An 18,471-nucleotide genomic window follows, 5' to 3' on the forward strand; every position below is an offset into this window, starting at 1 on the left:
CCAGAGAGGACAGTTAGACAAATATTGGGCCCATAAAATGAACATTACATATGAAACAATGAAGAAAAGAACTGTTATGTGCTACAAAAAGCTTAAACATAGGACATAGCTAAGGAATATTGCCAGCCTACCAGGGAAAGGCCCTGGGATCCAGTCTCAGGATTCCTGTCTCTTTCCTCCAAAGTCCACAAAAAAACAAGATGAACACTACAGAAATATAACATTTTCCATCAAATCAATCAATCAAAGGTATATTTGTAATAGATAAAAGAGCAAGATTTATGAATGAAAGAAATTCTAAGAGATTACGGTGAGAAACCCAAGAGGCTAAGATTCTCTCATTTATTATCTTTTGCTTTTCTGTGCAGTTTGAAGAGTTTTATTATGTGAACACAAGATTTCAAAGCATTAGCAAGTGTGATTCTAGATAAGAAGTTAAAGAGTAGTCTCTATTTCTGTCCTCATTCTTTTTTTTAGTTTTTAAAAAAAGAGCTAGTTAAAAACACTATGCACGATAATTAGTGTTCCTAATTACATTTACTTGAAAACTAGATTCACTTTAAATACTGGGAAACTTAACATTATGATTAATTTTAACTAAAACCAAAAACTACCCCGAAAGGTGCATTTTCTAAATTGGTGAGTTTTACAGGGACATTCTGGCCAAACTGAGAATAGAATTAAGAGCTATTGGAACAGTTTAATATCTGACTGTCCTGAGATCATCTTTTAAGTATATTCCTTTCTACAGCCAACCATTAAGTCACTTGGAAGGAACTGGGAATATGGAGTGCTTACTTAGTATGCACAAGTCTCTCAGTTTGAGCACCAGAACCATAAAAATTAATAAATTTGGAGACCCAAACTGTCCAGATACCAGCTATGATACCGCATTGTGATAGCCTCTGAAAGAACACCAGAGTGCTCTCCTTTGCTGGGGGAAAGCACAGAGGGCGGGTTTACAGGTAGAGAGAGCCAAGAAGGAAAGAAAGTCGATCTCTTTCTTCTTTAGTTCTTAAACTAAGAGTAGTTTGTTTGGCAAGAATAAGCTGTTTTGTGGTTGCTTTTTAAAAATTATACAGACCAATATAATTGCAGAAAAATAAATCTGGAGACCTAGCCTGGTGGTGGTAGTACAAGACTTTAATTTCAGCACTCGGGAGGCAGAGGCAGGGGGATCTGGTGGGGGGAAGAGCCTGGTCTATAGAGTGAGTTCCAGAACAGCCAAGCTACACAGAAAAACTTTGTCTTGGAAAAACCATTAATAATAATAATAGTAGTAGTGGCAGTAGTAGTAGTAATTCTGGGGACCAAGAGTACTGTACTAAGAAAGACCACTGTAATGTACTAGAGAAGATACCATCTCTAGTGCTTTACAGAAAGAAGTCATCAGGGCAACAAAGCTGGAACTGGAGGAACCATCCTCAGATTAAGTTAAACAGATGCACCTTAACAGATAGGGCTTGGACTAGGATTTCTTTTCTTTCTTTTTAAAGATTTATTATTACTTATTATGTATACAGTGTTCTGCCTACATGTATGTATGTCAGAAGAGGACACCATATCTCATTACGGATGGTCGTGAGCCACCATGTGGTTGCTGGGAACTGAACTCAGGACCTCTGGAAGAGCAGTCAGTGCTCTTAATCTCTGCCATCTCTCCAGCCTAGGACTTCTTTTCATTAGTAAAACCTATGAAAAAAGAGTGGATGAGTGCCTACCTGATGCTGATTTTCCGGTCATTGGGGTAGGCAAGTTTGGTTCTCGAGGCGGTGGGCCCCCTTGGGAATTCTTATCCCATAGGTTCACATTCTTGTAGTTATAACTGTTAGGGTCTCCCCAAGCAGAAGTGCCATCATCGATGTCCATTTTTCTACTAATTGACTGTGGGGATGGCTCCTCCCAACCACTGGGTTCATCATCCTTGGGGGTTGTAGGCTGGGGCCCACTGCTCCAGTTGGAATTAGAAGGTCGAACATTGCCTGGAGGTGGTGGGGGTGGGCCTCCCCATGAACCAGAAGCCTCTGGCTGTGGTGGCGGCGGCTGCTGCTGCTGTTGGTGTTTATTCCAGGAATTGGGCTGTCTGCCTGTCTCATTCCATGCAGGGGATCTTTTGCAATCTTCCCACCCACCTTTTGAAGCTAGGTTTGCATTCCCACCATTACCCCAAGTTCCAATTTCATTCTGCCCTCCTTCTCCCCACCCAGACACAGGCTTATTTGCAGAACTTTCCCAATTGTTACTTTTTACTTGATCAACCTCCTCGCCCCAACCATTCTTCCCGGAAGTCCATCCTTGGCTGGGCTGGCGCCCACCTCCCCACCCCTGGTCCTTGCAGGAACTCTCATTCCAAGAGGAAGGTGTCTTTTCATCAGCTCGTCCTCCCCAGTTAGAAGAGTTGTTGTTCTTATAGTCGTTCCAGCCTCCTGTGCTCTTGGGGTCCTTCCACTCGGTTGAGGCTGAGAGCTCCCCCCATCCAGACTTCATTTGATTGCTTTGGCTAGGTGCATCTCCCCAGCCCCCTGAGTTCTTAGTCTGTGTGGCAGCGCTCTCCCACCCCTCAGTTCCTTTGTCAGATTTCCCTTCAGGCCTTGGCACCTCTTCAATATCCCACACTGTGTCCTGCTTAATTTGAGTTTGGCCCCAGCCAGTGTTTGAGAGCACCCTGGGGTCCAAATCAGTTCGGCTCAAAAGAGTCTGCAAGACAGCCTGGCAATCAGGATGTGTGGGCCTGTAGGACCGACGGCCAGAATTATGACTGTCGCTACTTCCTGCTTTGTGGTTGCTTCCAGTGCTTTGACCTCCAACTTCACTTCCTGCGGAGCTGGAAGACCTTCCCCAACAGGGAGCCTGGGCATTGCCTTGGTTTTCAGGGAGGGGGTGGCCCTTTTGATTGTCCCATGCTCCAGTGCTAGAATTTGGTTGGTTTGGACCACTCCATTCTCCAATTTTCAATTCATCAGACCCAGTCGGCTGTTTCCATTCTCCCTGAGAGACCCCAGATGTCATTTTGTTCCCATCACCCCATTTGTTGTCATTAGAGTCCTGAGGGCCAAAGTTCCAGGACCCACCCGTAGACCTGTTATTGTTGTCCCAAGAGTCATTTTTTGACCCAGTTGATTTTGGAACAGGAGCTCCTTTCCAGGAGTCCTCTCTGTCTTTTCCATTGTTCCCATTATTTCCAGAATTGCTTTGTCCAGAGACTGTGTCAGTTCCAGAAGGCCCCCTAGCTGCACCCCAAGACCCAACACTCCCAGTCTTTCGATCTCCAGTGCTTTGTGAAGGGGCATCAGTGCTCCTGGAGGTGTTCCCCAAGCCCATCCCAAAGGGCATTCCCTTATTTTCCATGGGGCTTGGTGAACTTAAGTTCAAGGAGTTAGTGTTTCCATTTTTTGGTCCATCAGTGTTATGAATTTGAGCCTGTTCTCTGCCAGAGACAACAAAATTAACACCCGCATTTTCCATCTTTGACTGCTGTTCCCTGGATGCCTGACCTACTGTGCCTACTTGTGCACCGGAATTACTATTTTCTGTTTCTAACACCCCTTTCCTAGAAGTTCCTTCTTGGACCAATGCTGGCCAGGCAGATGGGTTGCTATTTGGGTTAAAGTTGCTGAAGCTAGAGCCAGGTCCAATTCTGTCTTGACCACTCACATTCCTCCAATTTCCTAGTCCATTGTTGCTGTCTGAAGTAGAGTTGGAAGATTGAACAGATTTAGCCTTAGGGTCAGACTTCCAGACCCCAAGATTACATTCGTTCCCAGAACTTGCAGACTGGCACTGGCTCCCTTTGCCTTTGTTGCTAGTGGTGCTTCCTGGCAGAGTGCTCTTCTCAGAGCCAGGGTTCGAGGCACTGTTGTTATCGGTGGTATTTTCGGAAGAAGATTCAGTGTCTTTGCTGGCAATGCAAGGCCACTCTTCCATATCAGACCCGTCTACAATCACCTTGTCCCAGATGTGAATTGGGTTGGGGGAGGTGCCGTTGTTGGAGGAGGCTCCCGGGCCCCAAGTGGAATTTGCATAATTTGAAGCAGCAGCACCTCCAAGGGTTGACTCTGGAAAAGAGATCATCTGTCAGTCATAGCTGCACATACATCGTCATCTATACCAGCAGAGCTCACTGCATCTTTCCTAGACTGGCTTGTCTACCTGGTCCATCTTCCTGTGGGAGTGTCTAACGTCACCTCTTTATCTAAGTATGTGTGCGTGCGTGTGCATAATATGTGAGCATGCCATGGAACCAGTGTGGAGATTAGAGGATAATTAGCTAGGGTTGGTTTTCTCTTTATACCATGTGGGTCCTAAGGACTGTATTCATGTCATCAGGTCATTATATGTTTCCTTTGTCATTGGCTACTGTTGTATGTACTAAGTCCATAGCTAGCTTTCTTTCTTTCTTTTTTTTTGGTTTTTCGAGACAGGGTTTCTTTGTGTAACAGCCCTAACTGTCCTGACCAGGGTGGCCTGGAACTTTTGCCTCCCGAGTGTTGGGATTAAAGACACGTGCCGCCACCACCACCTGGCTCCATACCAGCTTTCAAAGTTACCTACTTGCCACTCCTGCTGACACAGAAGGACCTTCTTGTATCCTGAGAAAATGCAATAAACCTTAAACGTGCTACGTTTCTTTAAGCTAGTCTAACATTTTGTGGTTAGAGTGGTTTTCCTAAAATATGCTTTTGGTTCTATCATTGTTCTGAGAGCTTTCAAGATTTCCTTAATGTATAGAAAAGCAAAACCCCTTGGTTGGTTTCACCAAGATGTTTTAATGCCAACCAGTCTTCCCAGTGTATCCTATACAACTTTCCACAAAGATACCTACAGTCCATAAACATAAACACACCTCTTGACCCTGGCACCACTCTACACTTGGATCTACTGTTTTTTCCTCCCAAATCCAAACAGTGAGATTTATTCACCTTTATGGACATAGTCAAGTGTCATTTCATCTATGGAGCCACTCCTGGGCTTGTTACCTGAAAATCATTTTTCTTCAGCAAGATCCACTCTCCTCAGTGTGGTCACCCTCTGTTCACATCCTTGCTTTCCCGCACTGATCTTTTCATTAGAGCCTATCTGCTAACGTGTGAATTCCACACAGTGGCCTGTTCATTCTGCTCTATAAGCCTCTGCTGAATGATGACTGTCTCTGAGCTAGCTGCCGAGATACATGAGTCCGGATCAGATAGGTTCAGACTCCTAAGGAGATTAAGCTGATAAATTAGTACTGTTCAGTACATATTTCAGTAGAATGTACCATTTTTTATGTGGGGGAATGATAACGTTTTTAATGTTTTTTTCTAAACTAATTCATCCATTAACCAAGCAGTTTTCAGTTAATATGAGTTAAAAATAACATTACATAAAATAGGGGGCTGGAGAGATGGCTCAGAGGATAAGAGCACTAGCTGCTTTTCCAGAGGTCATGAGTTCAATTCCCAGCAACCACATGGTAAGCTCACAACCATCCGTAATGAGATCTGATGCTTTCTGCAGGCAAATATGCAGGTAGAACAATGTTACATAGTAAATAAAATATTAAAAAAATATATATATTAGCGAGGATGGGGGGAGCACCCGGTGGTGGTGCACACCTTTGATCCCAGGACTCAGAAACAGGTGGCTTGGTCTACTACAAAGTGAATTCCAGGATAGTCAGTGCTACAGAGAAACCCTGTCAATACATATATATGAGGAAGCACAAGTCTTAACACCTTGAGACTACTGGTCTTGCCTATGTTTAGTGATATTCAAAGTCTAGTTTTTCTTCAAAATTTATTTTTAGGATTACCTTTGCTTATTCATTTGTATGTATGCTGTGACGCACATTTGGAGGTCAGGACAACTTTTGGGAGTCAGTTCCTTCTACTACACAGATCTAAATTTTAATATAGCCTAAAAGGGCACATTAATTTTTTTAAAGGGACTGGAAACTCTTTGCTATTTATTGATGTAACTCTTATTAAAAACTACTAGTGACACACACTTTCATGAAGTTGAGACAGGAGGATCATGAGTCTGACACCAAACTGGGCTATAATGGAGATCCTGTTTCAAAAGACAGAAAGAACTCTTATGTTTATATTATAGTGCCTTAACAAAGCTCAAAATTCCAGGTTGTGCTGGGCAGGGGTGGCACACACCTTTAAACCCAGAACTTGGGAGGCAGAGGCAGGCAGATCTCTGTGAGTTCGAGGCTAGCATGCTCTACAGAGGGAATTCCAGGACAGGCTCCAAAACTACAGAGAAACCCTGTTTCGAAAAACCAAAACCAATAAACAAAACAAATAAATAAAAATCCAGGACTAAAAACTAAACACTAATTTAAAAGGAGAAAAAAGTAACCCAGTTAAAAACTATAGAATAGTATTATCTGGTGTTCTCTTCAGATTCTATACAACAACCTATGTGATCATTCTGGAAACACTGGATTCTAGAAGATTTAGAAAAAGCCCCATGTAAATCTCACTTCCTGAACACAGCTGAGGAACCACAGAACCTAGGATTAGCCTTTCATGTCAAGACACCATAACCCAGCTTTTATGCTGGGATCCTCTCCTATTTGCACAACACTACCGCTGTATATTAGCAATGGTTTTCGTGGAATTGCCATCAGGAAATAAACAAGGGAAGCGTTCTCCCCCCCTCTGAAGCTGGCACCCGAAGTCTTACCTGGTGCAGTCCCACTCTCGTTCTGCAGCAGCGTTCCTGTCACTTGTGCGTTGTTGTTTGGGTTTGCTCCAGGTGCTGTGCAGGGAGGAGGCCCTGCCCCACCCCCGAGGAGCATGCAGGACGGCGGAGGGGGCTGCCCACGCTTTAGTAACACTTTATGGTCCTGCTGGCAACGGAATCGCGGCGGCACCTCCCGAGGCATGTAGCGGGCGGCGCTTGGCGGTTGTCCGTTCGGCACTGCCACCCTTTTGGCATTGTTGCCACCATTGACTGGTGGCGATGGAGAGCTGCCAATTGGGCTGGCGGCCGTTGGTTGGCTTAAACTTGGTTTCGTCACTTCGGGCACTGAAAGACAGGAGTTAGGAAAGTCTTTGAAATTAAATATATTTTTCTAAAACCTTTTTTTAGGAAAGCACACACGAGACCATTCTAACAAAATAAATCTTTTGTTCTGTTCTCATGAACAGCCTTTGCAAATCCTGCCAGGATGTTCACCTTATTAAGGTAGGAGTGGTAATAGCAGATGACAGTAAAAAAGAATCAAAATAGCACCTTTGGTCAATTAAGTGGGGAATGAAAGCAATCACTACTCACTTCACCAAATCCTGGAAGGTAGAAATAGTTGTGCCCAAGTCCTTAGTAGCCCAAGGGACCTTCCTATCCTCTAAGTTCTTAAGGAAAAAATTATTATTTACATTTACTTATTCTGTGTGTACACATGCTGTGTAAGCACATGGAAGCCAAAGGACAATTTGAGGGAGGTGGGTCCTGGAGCTGGAACTCAGGTTGTCAGGCTTGTTAGCAACACCCTGAGCTAACCTGTAGACAACCACCCCACATCTTTGAAGACCTCTGTGAACTTTTCTGAAGTCCTGACTAGGCAAGCAGAGAACGCTTTTCCATGTTCCTGCAACATAGTGAATTACATGTGAAATCTCTACTTATAGACCTCTCTCTCACTGGCCAAAAGTCCCTCAAGAGCAGAGACCATCTTTCACTTTCCTCCCTGTAAGGCAGATACAGAGTTGGCACCTATCGAGGGCTACAGACCTAGAGAATCACAAAACTCCACTTGGCTTTGGTTGCTCCAGCCACCTGGATGCAAAGGCTTATCAGGGACAGTTTACATAACAGAGACATTAGAAAGTTTTTAGCTTTATTTTAGAAAATCCATTTTAGACTTTTCATTGATATAAAATGCCAAAGAGCATAGAAGTGTGCACAGTAACCATGAATTACTACACCCTGCTGGACCTACTTCAACCATGCTTACAGAGGTTCCTAGCTCCGCTTCTGTCTTTATCCTAGCAATACCACAACTCTACATTTCTTTTCTTTTATGAACTCAGTGCTTATTCTTGAAAAATATTTTTAAATACTTTCCTGAAAAAAGATCATCCACTTCTGCAAGAAAATCTATCCAGCACACAGAGGCTGGCAGTACTACAGAAATAATCTGAGGCCCAACCCCTGCCAGCCAGCTCTGGTAGTAGTATTGCTTTGACTGCTGAAATGATGCTGGGCCAGCATGTTGCCATTTGGCCGGCTCCTTTATGAGGAGAAAGATACATCATCAGAAAACAGGGGCCCAGACTAGCCATCCCTGGACATTACTGAATACTATGAGTGACAGGAGAAAAGAATAGTTAGTTAGCTGAAGTAAGTTCCAGGCAACTCATGTCTATTCTTGGCCAATCACAATATAGTCCTGGTTTCCCAGTGAAAGGGAGGTAGCTGTAATGTGATGAGCAGAATAAAAACTTAAGCCGGTCATCTAATATTAACATAGTGCCCTCTGCAGAACCTATAGCAGATGATGAACAAATAACTGTTAAATGAAACATTTGTTTCTGGAAAGTTAGGTCAATTCTTCCTAGCTAGTCTGTGAGGTTGCCCTTCTACAGGTGTGTTAGGTTGCCCACATGCTAAGATTAGCTCAATCTCGTAAATAAGACAATGACAGAGCAGCCTTGGGTGAGAAGGGGCTGACTAACTTTATATTATACACGGCTGCTTGAATCCCAAACCCTAGTGGGTGCTATACATTGTACAAAGGTCCTTGTACAACCTCCATATGGCATTTTCAATCAATCATATCAAAGACAGGACAGATGTGATAATGAGAACACCGTTCCACTATCTTTCCTCTGGCATGGTGCTATCTCTGGAGCCCAGTGGATGATTCCAGGACTTAGTTTGAAAAGCAAACTATGCTGGAGGGCATGGCCAGATTGCTCCTCTCCTCTCCCCTCCTTTCCTCCTCTTCTCTCTCTTTCTTCCCTCCCACCCTCCCTCCTTCTCTTTTCCAAGACAGGGCTTCTTTGTATAATAGCTCTGGCTGTCCTGGAAGTAGCTCTGTAGATCAGGCTGGCCTCAAACTCAGAGATCCACCTGCCTCTGCCTCCTGAGTGCTGGGATTCAAGGTGTGCGCTACCACCACCTGGCTGATTGTTTTCTTCATTATACTTCTTTATGAACGTAAACAAATGAGGGATAGCAAAATGACTTAGTGGGTAGGGGTGCTTGCAACCAAGTCTAAAACACCTAGAATCCATATGCTAGAATGATTGAGATGGCTCCTGCAAGTTGTCCTCTGACCACACATGCACACACAATAAATAAATTCAGTCTGCAACATTATAAAGACAAGCAAAACCCTTGATATCTACTGGAGGAACTGTTAGGCAGGAGCAGACACATTTTTACTGATTTCTCAAGTTCAAAGTTAAGACATCAGAATTAATGTACCGCAGTGTCAGGTATCAGATGGAGAGTACCAAGTCTTAATGTGTTGCCTGTTGGGCCTCTCTTCTCAATGGCAAGCATAAATAGTTTGAAAATGAGCTACTCTAGCCACTGAACCACATAGGTGTTGGGATTCAAAAGCCTCAAGGTCTTAGTTTCTTTGCCAGGGAAAGCCTAATGCTTTAGGGGCTGATGCGGCTACCTAGCCCAACTCTGGTTCAATTCCACCGAACCAAAACAACAACCAAACCAAAGTCTATGCTTCAAATAAATATAGTCTCTGTCTCACAGGAAATAAAACACTGTACAATACTGTGTCCTATTTTCCTAATTTCTACTTGTATACTCTAAAAACTACATACTCTATTGACTGAATTGTCCTCCTTCCTATTCTCTTAACTTACACATTCTTTTTTTTTGCAGTTTCAGCTTCTACTTGTCATCATTTCTGAAAGCATCAGCAAGGTGCCATTTTTCCATGAATTGTATATTTGCACAACAGAACCAACAAGTGCACAGAACCAATATAAGCTACCATCACTTCCTTCATCTTGATAGGACCAAATACACACACAAACTTCATCTAGAAATGTTTGTGAAAGGGATAGGGATGTAGTTCTGTGGTGAGCAAGAGACTCTAGATTCAATCCCCAATAAAACAAAAACAAAATGAAAACTAAACAAACAAAAAATCTCAAAGGCTGACCACCCACGCGGTGATTTTCAGTGACCTCCCCACTATCTATCTCTAATTCTTTACTTTCCACTCACACACATAGGCTTCTGGACTCAACACCTTCCTCCTCCAGTCACCAGAGTCTTCATTGCAGTCTAGCAGGCACTGGTCACTTGTCGCCATGCCTGCAGCTCCTGACTACTGGCTCTTTTGAATTTACTGTGGATAGCTCTTCCATGCTTCCCCATTTTCCTGTGGGGTCCTCCACACTGTGGAGCAAGGGTCACATGGTAGATATCTAGCCTTCACTGTGTAAGGTTCCAGCTCCAGCAACTCAATGAGTGCTGGAAGAGTGGAGGCAGCCGTGTACTGTGGCTGTGCTTCAATAAGACTTCATTCAGGGACGGGAGCCACGAATTGTATATTCTCACCGACACCATTCTTTGAAACAACTGCAGATTATAAAGAACTCATTTTGCTCAAAGGCAGTATAAAAGTAAGCAGTAGGGCAGACTTGGCTTGTAGGACACAGTAGTGGCCCCTGATTTTGAACATCTTTTTAATTATAACTCCAAAAGGGCAGATGGTTTGGCCATTAGCTATGTGTGCATGCACAGACACACAACAGGCTTTATTCTGTAGTTTTATTCAAATGAGCCTCCAGCCCCTGATGATCTTCCTGCCTGTCTCTCAAGTTTGGGTGGGACAACAGTTACAAGTCACCACACTGAGCACTGAGTTTACATCTTTAAGGTTTTTTTTTTTGTTGGGGGGGGCTGGAGAGATGGCTCAGCCGTTAAAGGCTAGGCTCACAACCAAAAATATAAGTTTTTAAAAATAAATCACATATATTTGAGTGTGTGTGTGTGTGAGAGAGAGAGAGCGACCTGAGAGAGAGAGAGAGAGAGAGAGAGAGAGAGAGAGAGAGAGAGAGGAGAGGGAGGGAGGGAGAGACGGGGGGGGAGAGAGACAGAGACAGAGAGAGAGAGACCTGAGGACACTTGTGATAGTCAGTTGTCTCCATCTACCCATACAAACAGGTGGGACTGCCTATTTCTCACACTGAGCTGTTTGAGAACAACTTGTTCCCCAGCCCTAAGCTCCATTATCTCCTAAAACCGTGACGTCATCACCAAACTTGCGCTTCAGCCTAGATGTGTTTAAGATTCAGTCTGTTCTCACACAAAACACACCCTTCCGTAGGAACCCAAAGCTCAACTCTACTTCCTTCCTTTTTTATCACCACTGTTTTATCCAGGCACTGTCCATCCTCATTCCCTCCCACCTGAGAATATGGTGCATACTTATTCAAGTGCATGTTTTATAACAGCTCCTCCCTATTTGTCTATTAGTGTGAGCATATTTATGTGTGAGAGATAATGCAGGTGTGTACATGCTACAAACATGTATAGAGGTCAGAGGAAGATTTCTGAGAGTTTGTTTTCTTCTTCCACTACCAACCCAGGGATTGAACCTTGATCATCAGGCTTGAATGACAAATACTTTCACCCAATGATTCATCTCACTGGCCCTAGTTCCATTTCTAACCAAATGCTCCCACCTATTAGAATACACAAACATGTATGTCTATAGACCTCTACAGCCTGGGGGCCTTGTAGGTAGTATATCTGAACCACTGCCATGCACTCACTGTACCATGCTTCCTGGAAACAAACTCAGAAGCCAGTGTAGTAAATGACACACAGCCAAGATATGATCATGGGAAACGCTTCCCTTAAGATGTGTGTCAGTGGGGGTATGGGGCAAGGTTAAGGTTATGATTTAATGCTTTGAACCACAGTATCTAAAAACTGGCACACTGAGCATGAAGCTTGCTCCCACTTCTTTGACTCATGCTTAGTATTTCTGGGGTCAAAATAAACCTCGATATTTACTATGGATATGTTCCATTCTAGCCACCAGAGCCCTACCTGAGGGTTCCCAGTTAGGAAGACATGAGAGCTAAACAACCACACATAATCAAATCTGTATGAAGTGATCATTTTCTTGGCCAAACTGTACATGGCCCATGGAGGCTTCCCCTTCCATACTGATGTCTATAGACCTGCAATTCCCACTCTGGATACTTTGTAGCAGCTAAAGGTCATGCTAGTTTTTACAAACCAGCCATTTCATTCCATACTGATAGCTCTCATTAATGCAATCATCATCCTCTAACACCCTTTAAGAAGGTTAAATTGTTATGGCCAAATTCTGCCATTATGTAGTTCGTGCAATTGGGCTTTTAACCCTAGCCTTACCCTTTTTCCTGTTAAATTTCATCTAGTTAAATCTGACCTAGTGCCTAATTTTAGGAACTGTTTTGCTTCTGTCTAATATCTACAAAAGAGAAACTAAATTTTTGCCTAAGTGCTTTTTCTTCCTTTTAGCTAAGTAGGCACAGCTGGCTCGTGCCCTCAGAGAACTAACTGAAGTCCCTGTCCTACTCTCCTCTCTGGGATTCTCACAGTAGAAGATAAAGGAAGAACATATAACCAATCCACTGTTTTTCTGAAATACAGAAAAATCTTACTTCAGTCCTTGTACAACTCAAGACTTGGCACCAACACAGTCTTTTCTTTTTTCTCTGCTGGGGAAGAGTAGATTCATAGTTAAGGGCAGATCAGTTAAGAAGATGAATGTCAGTGGGGAGAGGAACAGGAACCAGAAATGTCAGCTCAGGGAAAAGAACGAGGTGGAGAATGTCCAATGAAGACAAAGACTTGACCATGAACTGGAACAAACCTAGCAAGGCTGGTGAGTCTGACATACCTCAAATAGAAATAGAAATGTACGTACGTATGTACGTATGTATGTGCCTTTTAAAACTTCCTGTCTTTTCCCTGGTTCCAACAATTAAATCCCTTAGAGACCCAAGTTGGCCTCATCTCCCTCCCTTTAGGATAATGTGATTTTCTGATTGAGGGAGTAGGAAGAATAAGGAGACAGGGAAGTATGTTTCATCTATAGTAGGTATGAAAAAGACCCAAGGAGAAGGACATAGGCAGGAAAGAAAGTTTGATTTTTAAAACGTTGGCAGAGCCGGGTATTGGTGGTGCATGCCTTTAATCCCAGCACTCGGGAGGCAGAGGCAGGCAGATCTCTGTGAGTTTGAGGCCAGCCTGGTCTACAGAATGAGTTCCAGGACAGCCTCTAAAACAATACCGAAAAACCGAGAAAAAAAAAAAAACCTTTGGCAGAAGAGAGAACTGTGTGTGTGTCTGTGTGCGTGTGCGCGTGCACGCACGTGAACAGACCTGGTATTGTTATTACCATCTGGAGAAAAACTGCCTGTGGGCTTTGTTTTCTATAGACTAGAAGCAGAAGCTGGCTTAAGTGGCCCGGCTTAGGAACCCAAGTTCTACCATATTCTTTACATTTTACCAACACAGAGCCTGGCTTAAGAAACACCAATATTCTCACCCAATGCCCACTGCAAAAGTCCTTTAGTAGGCCAGTAGCATGCGCTTATAATCCTAGCACTCAGGAGGCAGAGGCAGGAGGATCATTGTAAGGTTAAGGCCAGCTTGATCAACACCACGAGAGCCAGATTAGCTATAGATATATAGTGGATCCACCCCCAAGTCTGATAAATATTTAGTTTCCCAAGTCCATTCACAAAGTATACTTCTAAATAGGCTTAGGGAAAAATTATTTGATGGATTTTTCTAGAAGAAAGCCTATTTGTGGTTTGGGTACTGGCTGAATTAGACAAGGGGAAGAACATTATCCTTAACCAATTAAGATAATTATAACAACAGTTTTTCACAATTTACTTTCTAAATCAGTATAAAGTCCCAGGACAGTCTTCTTTGATAAACCTTTGATTAGAAATATAATACATTAAGCTGGGTGTTGGTGGCACACACCTTTAATCCCAGCACTCGGGAGGCAGAGGCAGGCGGATCTCTGTGAGTTCGAGGCCAGGCTGGACCGACAGCCTCCAAAACAGAGAAACCCTGTCTCGTAAAACCAAAAAAAAAAAAAAAAAAAAAAAAAAAAAGAGAAATATAATACATTAATATGTACTTATTTGAGAATTTATTTTTCATAATTAGGTTTCCAAGAAAGCCATATTTAGATAAAACACCTATGAAGATGGACCACTTTTATTTGTCCTTCCATCACCAAATGACACGCTTTGGCCTGTTAGTCACAAAACCAGCCAAATCAAACCAAATCACCCAAACCGCCTTTCACTTAAGGCACTCTCATCAAACCCTTTACCTGATTTTTTTTTTTTTAATTCAAGGCAATGGTTTCCATGTTCTGAGGCTTCATGGACACTTCAAGGTACATCTACAAGGGCTCCAGCCTAGATATGCCAACATCTGGCAGCAGCCTAGATGCTTATATTTTGATGACTCTGTAAACTATTCTAATGCACACCCAATTGAGAAGCACATGTTTAAGTGCTCAAAAGTAAGCATTATCTCAAGGAATTTTCTCTCCCACTCTTAAGGCCTGCTAATTCACAGTCCATCAAAAAACAATAAAACAAACAAACAAAAAGCCTACATAATTACAAGTAGGAAAGCAGAAAAAAAAAACACAGAAAAGGACAGTATTGGACTGAGAATGACCTAAGGGTCACTTCCTTCTGTTTGCAACACATCAGTTTTTTAGAGCAAAGTTAACTTACTCAAAATTTGATATCAAAAAACAAACAAACAAACATACAAAAAACACAGTCCAGACCCCAGTTCAGAAGGCTGTGAACATTTTAGATTTGACATTCCAGTTTCAGACTTGATGCATTCCATGTACCAAGATGAGTAAGTACACTCTGCAATTCCCATCTGAAACTAGGAGTTGGCAGTTTGTTACTGTTCTACTAAAAGTTCTGAAAGAGTTCAGTTCAAAATCATGATTCACACAGTTTTAAAACAAAGTTATTTACTCTTCTGCTTCCTAAAAATGTAAGGCCAACTAAAAACACAATTCTAAGTGTTTTTAATTTGTCATTACTGTTCTCTTCAGTGGCTGCAAACAACCCACCTTAATTACTGTGCACCCACTCTCTGCTGAATGCACTGCAGGCTGAGTCAGCAGTTCTGTGAAACCTAAACACAAAAAGAGGATAAAAATCTTACCTTTGGTTTTTTGTTCCGTGACCTGCAAAACCAATAACAGATGTAAGTAAATAAAATTTGCTTTTAAATTCAGTACTATATTATACGAACATTTTAATTCCATTAACTCAGGCAATTCAAGTTGTCAGGATACACAGTACCCAGGCTTACTTGAAATCCAAAACAGCTGTGAGTCAATTTGGACATCTGTCTAGAAGTTATGTTCATATGTCTAGCCGTACTCACACAACTAAGATTAGGAAGAAATCTAAATTTAAAACAAACAAACACACTAAAAAATCAAAAAGCAAAAAAACTAGCCGGGCGTTGGTGGCACACGCCTGTAATCCCCCAGCACTCGGGAGGCAGAGGCAGGCAGATCTCTGAGTTTGAAGCCAGCCTGGTCTACAGAGCGAGTTCCAGGACAGTCTCCAAACAATACAGAGAAACCTTGTCTCGAAAAACAAAAACAAACAAACAACAAAAAACAAACAAACAAAAACAAAATCCAACTTGAAAAAAAAACAAACAAAACATTCTATCTACTAAATGATATAGTCTCTGTATTGGGAATAGTTAGCCATTCTGATTCCTCTAATTTCAGAAAATCAAACAGCTATGGCCAGAAACTAAACTCACAAAAAAAATTCCCTCCTGAGTATGAACTCAAATACTTTGAGCTCAAACTGAAAAAGCATGAGGTGCTCATCCTGAAAGCAGGAATCATGGTTGCAAAGGAAGATTTGAAAACCAAGCTACATAATCTCCATTACCCATTTATCTGGTTTAAATACAATCATCACCCCTACCCCCGCCCGCCCCCATTCAGGGTTTTGGTAAAGGGTTATATCAGATAGCCATGCCAATGTTCAGTTGATATCTGCTACCATCATACAAGTTATAAAGCAGAATATAAGGCTGAATTGTGCAAATTTTGAACAAAATTCTATGAATGCTTTGTTAAAAGTACTTTAAGTAATAAAACTCGATGAAAAAGCCTAAATTGATGGGTAGCTAAATACAGTAATGGGCTTAGGGATATGTGTGTGTGAAAATCTTTAGAAGACAGATGGAAACTGCTTCTGATATTGCTACAGGGTGCAATGACACAGGGACACTCATCATATACTCCCTATAATATAAAAGCAAAACCACAAAAGAAAAGCATTCCAAAGCAAGTAGGCAGGATTCCTAGCCATAGATCTGTTACATTGTTAAGACAATATCTGACCCACTTTTCCAAACTGTCAATCTGCTAAAGCACTTTTACATTGACCATCAGACTTTGTAGGAAGAGTTATTAAAAATGAATGCTATGCCCCAAGACTCAGGAACCACAGAGGAAGAGGGAGCAGAAAGACAGTAAACTAGAAGATGGGAGGAACAAAACAGTTCTGGACCTGACAGAACCACTGCACTTATGAATTCACAGCAGTTAGAAAAGACTCACACAAAATCAACCCAGTTAACAATCTAGCATGAAGGGGGGAGGGGTTTTGGAAGCCACACCTCTAGCTGAGGACCTACTGCCAATTGATGGCTTCTGAGGCAGAGTAACGTTAAAGGTGAGGCCCTTGGGATGGCTTTCCTGGGCACAGAAGTAGATGGTCCCACACCCTTGACTATATGAGCAGCACAAATTACAATCTTGTGTATATAAAAAAATGAAGATAGGATATTGGGAATTGGCAGTGGGGTGAATCTGAGGAGTTGGGGGAGGAATGGGAGGAGTAAATATAGTCAAATATATATTGTTTGTATGTGTGTATATGTATGTATGTAATTCACAAAACAATAAAAATATGAACAAAAATATGTTGAGAAATAAACTCATATATAAAAGCGCCTTTTTATAGCTGGGTGTTGGTGGCACACACCTTTAATCCCACCAGAGGCAGATAGATCTCTGTGAGTTAGAGGCCAGCCTAGTCTACAGAATGAATTCCAAAGCAATATAGAGAAACCCTGTCTTGAAACAAATACACACACACACATACATACACACACACACACACACAGCCTTTTATATAGCCATTGTTTTATATACTTTCAATATATTATCCAAAATGTAATTAAATGAATGCTATCATTATTTTCAAAAGACATGTGTGGTAATCATTCTGGATTACTGCCATTTGTGAAAACATGGTTATCTGTGGAGTGCATGTTCTGTAGGTAAGTAGTCCTCAAAACAGATCCTAGCACACTTAGACTCTGAGTCTGACCTAAGCAATCTATTCTTAGGACTCCCTAGAGTGCTTCTTACATTGTTGCATTAAAGGATAGGCTAACTGCACTATACTGAACTCTGTGGAAAAGTGCCTTAAAATGAACCTGCTCCCCACTGCTAATTGCTCAGGCTCCACTCTAGTGAAAAGCCCTTGTACATTTTTCTATAGTCCCCAGTCACTCAAGAATGAATGGGTTTGATCTACATACCAACTCCTGACAGCAATTTAGGTTTTACTCCATTGCAGTAACTATTTCTTAGAATGCCACTTTGAAGATCAGTTGTATAAAAGTCAATACTTTCCCCAATTATAAGTAACAAATCTAAATCATGTTGAATGTCTTATAATGTGGGTGCTGCTACAACAGCCAATTCTCAGATGGTAAAAAGCTGGACAGTCAGAATCCAAGTCCTGCCAACATTACACAATGCTTCTTTTGCAGTGTCAGCCTAATGAATGAATGGAGTCCTTCTTTACACCTCTCTCATGAATGGCAATTTAATATGGTTTACTCAGGGATGGTTCTGGAAAGAGTAAACTGCCACTGAATACAGTGGAAAGGGGTTCATGTTTAATTTCTGTGTGGAAGAAATTTAATTTTAGCCCTAAATGAAAGTCAATGTTTTAATAAAGTTACACTGGCATCACTCTTTCTTTTTCTCCCTCCAGTGCTGAGGACTGGACTCAGAACACTCTTTCACCAAGTTAGACAGTCAGCCCACCATCATCCATTCATGAGCCTTCACTCACTCAACAAACATGGATGCTGTTGATTTCCCAGCTTAATGGGGAAGACAGACACAAAGAGGTGGTTACACAACAATGAAGAAAACAAGAACAGAACTTCTGGTACATTCTCTACAACTCTTTCTACCACAGTACATTTTATGCCTTCTAGCTGTCTTTATAATAATGCTGGGTCCACTAAGACAATTACATGGTAAAATTTGTGTTCTTTCTTTGAAATTGATAAATTGGAATTTAATTCTAAAATTATACAGTGGCTCAAGCATAACAAAACGTTGTAAAAGACAAAGTACCATCCAGTGTCAGCCTAGACTTCGTTAGCTAATCT

The 18,471-nt window shown here is 42.0% G+C and overlaps 1 protein-coding gene across 2 annotated transcripts in view; it reads right to left on the reverse strand.

Moving 5' to 3' along the window:
- Tnrc6b (trinucleotide repeat containing adaptor 6B) overlaps window positions 1-18,471 on the reverse strand; it is a 226,879-nt gene that overhangs the window by 57,360 nt on the left and 151,048 nt on the right. For both annotated transcript variants that reach the window (XM_040754096.1, XM_013111307.3), the window contains 3 exons: window positions 15,187-15,208; window positions 6,673-7,017; window positions 1,722-4,055 (listed from right to left, as the gene is read on the reverse strand). In XM_040754096.1, the coding sequence (XP_040610030.1) occupies window positions 1,722-4,055; window positions 6,673-7,017; window positions 15,187-15,208 (2,701 nt within the window). The remainder of the gene's footprint in view (window positions 1-1,721; window positions 4,056-6,672; window positions 7,018-15,186; window positions 15,209-18,471) is intronic.

The sequence above is a fragment of the Mesocricetus auratus genome, unplaced genomic scaffold (genome assembly GCF_017639785.1).
Source record: "Mesocricetus auratus isolate SY011 unplaced genomic scaffold, BCM_Maur_2.0 Super-Scaffold_100010, whole genome shotgun sequence".
Classification (NCBI taxonomy): Eukaryota; Metazoa; Chordata; class Mammalia; order Rodentia; family Cricetidae; genus Mesocricetus; species Mesocricetus auratus.